At 62.5% G+C, this 5,751-nt stretch overlaps 1 protein-coding gene across 1 annotated transcript; it reads right to left on the reverse strand.

The window, feature by feature from the left end:
- Positions 1–1,145: 1,145 nt before the first annotated feature.
- Positions 1,146–3,152, reverse strand: LOC142422280 (guanine nucleotide-binding protein G(s) subunit alpha isoforms XLas-like). Its single transcript, XM_075527686.1, has one exon. It carries the CDS (start codon positions 3,150–3,152, stop codon positions 1,146–1,148), a length of 2,007 nt encoding a protein of 668 aa, XP_075383801.1.
- Between the last annotated feature and the right edge of the window lie 2,599 nt (positions 3,153–5,751).

The following is a 5,751-nucleotide window of genomic DNA, read 5'->3' on the forward strand; positions in this document are numbered from 1 at the left end:
GTTACAGGATCATCGCATTTTGTCCACACACATAAGATACACTCAGAGCTGTTTTTTTTATTATTTAATTTTATTTTAACTGCATGTCAGACAGGTGGATGGCACCTCACTCCCAGCACACCAGCCCCCTGTCTTAACAACAAGCCCCTCCCTACTGCACTCTTGGCAAAAGTATAAAGGATTAGCTTACCTCGGGCTCTTTCCTAGGGGAAAAAAACACCATTTTATATTTTTTAAGCACAGCCCCGCCCACCCCTCTAGTCTCAGCCCAGTGTGGTTTCCTCTCCAGACCTGCCTGCTGCAGTTTAAGTGTGTGTTCACACGCGTGTGCTGCCCCGCCACCCTCCATCCCCCGACCAGGTGAGCAGAGTGGTATGCAGCACACCCAGCCCATGGTGCAACCCCGGACGCCCCAGATACCTGCGCGCCTGGTTTTTCAAAGGCGAGAGGGTTTGGAGAACGAACGAGTAGTGAGCACAACGCTTAGCGCAAAGGGAAAAAGAGAGACAAAAAACAGGTTATGAAGGCTGATGGACAGCGGTCCCCTCGCCCCGGGGCCACAGGCCCAGCATCTTACCAAAGTGGTCTGGCCACCGTGCCCGCTGCATTTCCGCGCGGCGGCGCCGCGCCAGCGCTCAGGTTCCACCAGGAGTATGCGCCGGCTCCGAAAGTTTTTTGCCCGCTCCCGGGCGCCAAACCCCAAAAGCCCACTCCCCAGTATAAGTACACAGACGGCGGATACTCAGGGTAGGGGGATTTGGGGACACTTGAGCGTATCATGCACAGGCGCACATAGAATGTAACACCAACACACACCAACGACACAAGCTGTCCGAGTCCAAGCAGCGGGGCCAGGCGAGGCGGGGCGCACCTTCCCAACGACCCCAGCCACCGCACCCCAGCCACGTCGCCAGGGGAGCCCCGGGCCCCTCCCCAGAGGGTCCTGACTCAACCTGAAGCCCCCAGCCCCCTCCCCAGCCCACTGTCCTGCAGGCCTCCACCCCTGGGGCTCCGGGGCAGCTTACGGTGCGGGCGCTGGCATGTCTAGCCAGGAACGACCCTCAGGGTCGTTCTGCGCCACATTTTCTCCCTGGAGGCCACTAGGCCACCCGTGTCCCCCAACCCCTCGCGCGCCCCGGGCAAAGTTAGGGCCCCTGAAAGGAACTTTGCGGCAGGCGCTCCTGCCTTTGCCCGGGCCCTCCTCGGCCGCGGGCCCTGCGCCCCACCAGGCAGCCCTGCCACCCTCCCCGGCCGCCGGCGGCTCTGCTCGCGGGCAGAGCCGCCGCATTACCTAGAAGCAGCAGCCGGTGCGTACACATGTACCCCATCTTTTCATCCTGGAGCTGCTTGTCGATGATCTTGCTCCGAACCTTCTCCGCACGCTTCTGAGCACGTTTCTCCATCGCTTCTTTGCGCTTCTGGAGCCGCTTCTCCGACATAGGAATCTCCTGGACTTGGGAGGCGCTTCGGGGCTCTGTGCTTCGGGTGCGTTTTCTGAAGCAGACTCCGAAGGCGCCGGTGAGCAACTTGGGGAAAAAGTTGCAGCAGCTCTTCTGAGCGCTCTTGGAGCGCTCGCTCTTGGAGTGCTTGCTCTTCTTCCACTTCCTCCAGAAGAAGCAGCCGGACGGGATGTCCTCGTCTCCGCTGTCGTCGCTGCTATCGGAGCCAGGGTCGCGGCGGGTGCGGCTGCGGCCGCGCTCAGCCTTCGCCCGCCGGGCAGCCGCTCGAGGAGGGACCGGACTAGGGAGATCGGCCGGCTGAATCTCGGGGCTGGGGGGTCGGAGGAGCTGCAGATGGGGACGGTCGGCTGCGCTGGTCCAGGCGGCGACAGGGGTGGCCCGGGGAGGGCCAGACCGGCCACGGGCGGCCCGACCAGGGGCGGCCCGGGTAGGGGCGGCCCGGGCAGCGGCGGCAGCGCCAGGCATGGCCCAGGCTGGGGCAGCAGCAGCAGCGGCGGCAGCGCCAGGGGCTGCTCCCTTAGTGGCAGCGGTGGCCCCGGTGGCAGCAGGGGCTTCTTCATCCCGGGCAGTGGGGACTTTGCCTCCCTCGGCGCCTGCAGCTCCAGAGCTTCCTTCCATCTCAGATGCTGCTCCCTCAACTGGGGGTCTCTCTCCTTCTGCGCTCTCTGCCTCGTCTTGGGCTCTGGAGATCTCGATGGGCGGGTCGTGAAGCACGATTGGGGGGCTGTCCATGTTGACGGGAGCGTCGTCGACCCCATGGGGGGCGCTGCCAATCTCGAAGAAGGGTCTGGAGATCTCCATGGGGGGGCTGGTGCCCGCGAAGCCAAGAAACGCTCTGGCAGCCGCTTCTCCAGTTGGATAGATGGGCACTCCGGGGACCCAGAGGGGGGGCGCCTCCGCGCAGGCAGAGAGGAGGAACGCACCCGGGGCCGAGACTGCCGTGGTCTGGTCTCCACCGTAGGACTCAGCAAAGGCTCCGGGGTGCCCAGGGGGTGGGCTATCACCCCCAGAGGCTGCTCTTCCGAGCTCAAATGGCACAGCCTCCTCAGGGGGAGGGCTGTTGCCTCTGAAGCCAGGGCTGGCAGGCCCGAGGGCTTCAGGCTGCTCGGGGGGTGCACTGGGCACCCCCAAACCTGGGCTTGGCCCAGGGAGCTGCAAGGAAGCTGGGCTGATGACTCCCTGGGCGGACTTCTGCTGCTCAAAGGGCATAGATTCTTCCGGTGGTGGACTGTAGTCTCCCAGGTCTCCACTGGCGTCATCGAAGGCTCTAGGCTCCACAATTGCCTGGCTCTGGATCCTGAGGCCTGCACCGACCCCACGGTGGGCTCCGGGCTGCTCCAGGGTAGGCCAGAAGCCTTCTGATGTGGGCTCCTTGGCATAGAAGGGCATCGATTCTTCAGGTGGTGGGCTGGAACCTCCCACGCCTCCAACTTCCTCGATGGCCTGTCCGAAGCCCTGGGATGAGGGCCTGGAGACCTGGGTAGGCCCTGAGGCCTCGCTGGCAGCCTCAATGGTGACAGACTCGCTGATAGTCGTCGGTTCGGTCGCCAATTCTTCGGTTGAGCTAGCCCCAAGACTGGGGGTAAGTGCCCCTGAGGTCTCCAACGGTTGCTGGGGCTGTTGCCCGGGCTCAAGGGGGCTATCGCGTTGTCCTGACATATTATTGCCGTTGAGGCAGTTGCGCAAGCCCATAACACGGTGGCGGCCTCTTATACTCACTTTGGGGCCCCGTGGGACGGGGCACCCAACCTAACTAGGGTGAAAAAAATTTTTGAAAAAAAATTTTTTTTGGTATCCCCCCCACCTCTAGGGTGCTCCAAACTCACTATCTAGCCTCTAGGAGGCCTGTAGGAGCAAGGCCTTGAACCCTAGACCGTGGCAGAAGCAAAATCAAAAAGTTCTGCTACTGGAGTCTTAACTCCTTTTTTGCCACTTTTTACGCCCTCAGGTTGCCCCTGGCTACCCCCCCAGCCCTTCCCCTATGCCCTCAGGTCTGTCTCAGCAGCAGGCCAACCCCTCCTGACCCTTCTCAGCAGCGCGTCGATTTGGTCCGAAAATCGCTCGCAGTACCGCTTTCCGCCACCAGGGGATGCTTGTCCAGATGCCCAGATGGCTCTGGGAGCCGGTGCCTCCAGCTGGTAAAGCCTCCGACTTTGGGTAGGGGGTTGGTGAGCGCAGGCCTCGCAGGGACGTTTTGGCTCCTTCCACTCCTCTCCCGGACTGATTTGGAGTCCTTCTCCTCGCCTCTGCCTCGGCCAGAGAGAGAGAGAGCGCGAGCGAGCGAGCTCTCCTGCGTTGCAGACACGTGACGCAAGACGTGGGCACCCGGGCTGCTGGAGCGCAGGAGCTGAAACCCTCCCCTCCCGGACCCAACTGCTCTTCTCCGAGGGGAGGGGGGACTGCAGGAGGCTTTCATCACCCCAGATACCCCTGAACCCCTCTGCCGCAGCCCCCCGCCCTGGCAGCAAACCCCCCCGCGTCTCCCCGCCGCCTCCGATCGCTAGCAGCTCCTAGTCTTGCCTGCTCGCTAGGCTTAAAGCGGCGGAGAAGGTGGGCGCAGATGCGCGGCGATGCGACAGGTGGTCGTGAGCCCACCAGAGGGGCGGAAATGAGACCGGGGCCAGGGGCTGCAGTGTGCTGCGGAGCCAGTTTGTTTTTAAAACGCCAAAGGGCACTTTCCAAGCGGCTTCTGTTTGCTGCTTGCCGAGACTGGTTCCCGTAAAACGCTTCCATGTTCCCGGTCCCCATCACACTCGGGGGGTCTCTGAGGGGGGCGCACACAGATGGTCCTCCCCCCCCCTCCCCCGCGGTGTCCATGTTGGTGATGCAGCAAAATAAGAGGGTCTTGGGTGCACACAATGAGAGCCGGTTAATTTCCCCAGGCGTCCGCTTATTCAGCTCCGCGGCACCAGCTCATGGCGTGATGAGAGCACAGACCGCCCCCCCCACACACACACCCGAATGCAGGCCTCAGAATTCCATGGGCCCTACCATTTTGGCTAAGGGTGGCAAGGGATTTTGGTTGGGGGTTTAAGGGCAGTCTGGGGTGGTCTGAGTTTGGACAGCCCTGCGCGCTCTGGGTCCACAGCACATCCGCGCCGCGCCACCAGCAGCGCGCCGCTTCCCGCTTCTGGCATCAGCTGCCAGATACGTCAGCACATCTAAGCCCACCCCGACCCCTCTTCAGTCCCTCTCCCCTCACTAAGGGTTTGCTGGGGTGGTCACTTCACTTTTCCTCTACTAGAGCTCCCAGAGGCAGCGCCAAGCACCGCCACATATCCAGTAGCATCAGCTGCGCTCCCGTTGCCAAAGCGCACGCTGGGTTTGGAGTGCGCACGGGAGAAACAGCCGCACAGTGTAGGTGGGCTAGACACGGGCACGCGCATCGCGGATCGCGCATCACGCTGGGGTCTGCGCAGGGATTCCAGTCCGCCGGGGACATCGCTACTCGCCGGTCGCGGCAAACCCTGCCAGCAGGTATCGGGACAGTTCCTCCGGTAAGTGATTCGGGGCGCGAGCCAATTTTGGGTGCAGAGCAGCTGGGCAGGGAGGAGGGCATGAGGGGTGGTTGCCTGGCATGGGGGATCACAGGGAGGGGGATAGGACCCGGCGATGGGTTCGCGCGGTGGCGGCAGGGCGCGCCGCCTGGATCTCTGTATCCACAGCCGCGGACAGGCGAACCACGCTACGGCCCCGCCGTAAGTCCACCGCATCTATTAGGGTGAGGGTACCCCAGCCACACCACACACGTGAATGCCCCCCAACCCCCGACTCCCCGCACCTACCCAACATGTGACTGTAGGCAGAGAGGAAAGTTCACAAAACCAGACCCCTGGGTAACATTGGGGGGCCCTCAAAGACGCACCTACCGCGCCCTATGGGTTTACCTACATATATCCATGTGCCTTCACTGAACTTTCGGTTCAAACTTTGGCCAACTACCTACCCCAGGGCAAAATGGCTAAACCATCTGGCATCCATTGAATAAGTCAACTGGGTCCCAGTTGCCAACGCGGCTCCCAGGCGACCCTAGGGCGGGGTCAACTATTGGGCTGGGGTCACGCCAATCAAGGTTTCCTGACGAATGAGCAGGGGGTATCGGGCCGGAAACAGGATATGAGGAGGTGGTCCATTAGGGGGCGCCTCGTTGGAACGCCCCAAGAAGTCGTGCGCTGTTGTTGGCGGCCTGGTATGGCGGCCAGACCTGAGAAACCTCGAGGCTGCTCGCCCCATGGGGACACTCTCCCTGACGTTACAGGTCACAGAGACTGGGTGGAGAGGGGGGGGGCGG

Source organism: Tenrec ecaudatus, chromosome 12 (assembly GCF_050624435.1).
Source record: "Tenrec ecaudatus isolate mTenEca1 chromosome 12, mTenEca1.hap1, whole genome shotgun sequence".
Lineage (NCBI taxonomy): Eukaryota > Metazoa > Chordata > Mammalia > Afrosoricida > Tenrecidae > Tenrec > Tenrec ecaudatus.

Excerpts from the sequence above, each read along its gene's own strand:
- LOC142422280 (XM_075527686.1), bottom strand. The coding sequence starts at position 3,152 with ATGGGCTTGCGCAACTGCCTCAACGGCAATAATATGTCAGGACAACGC.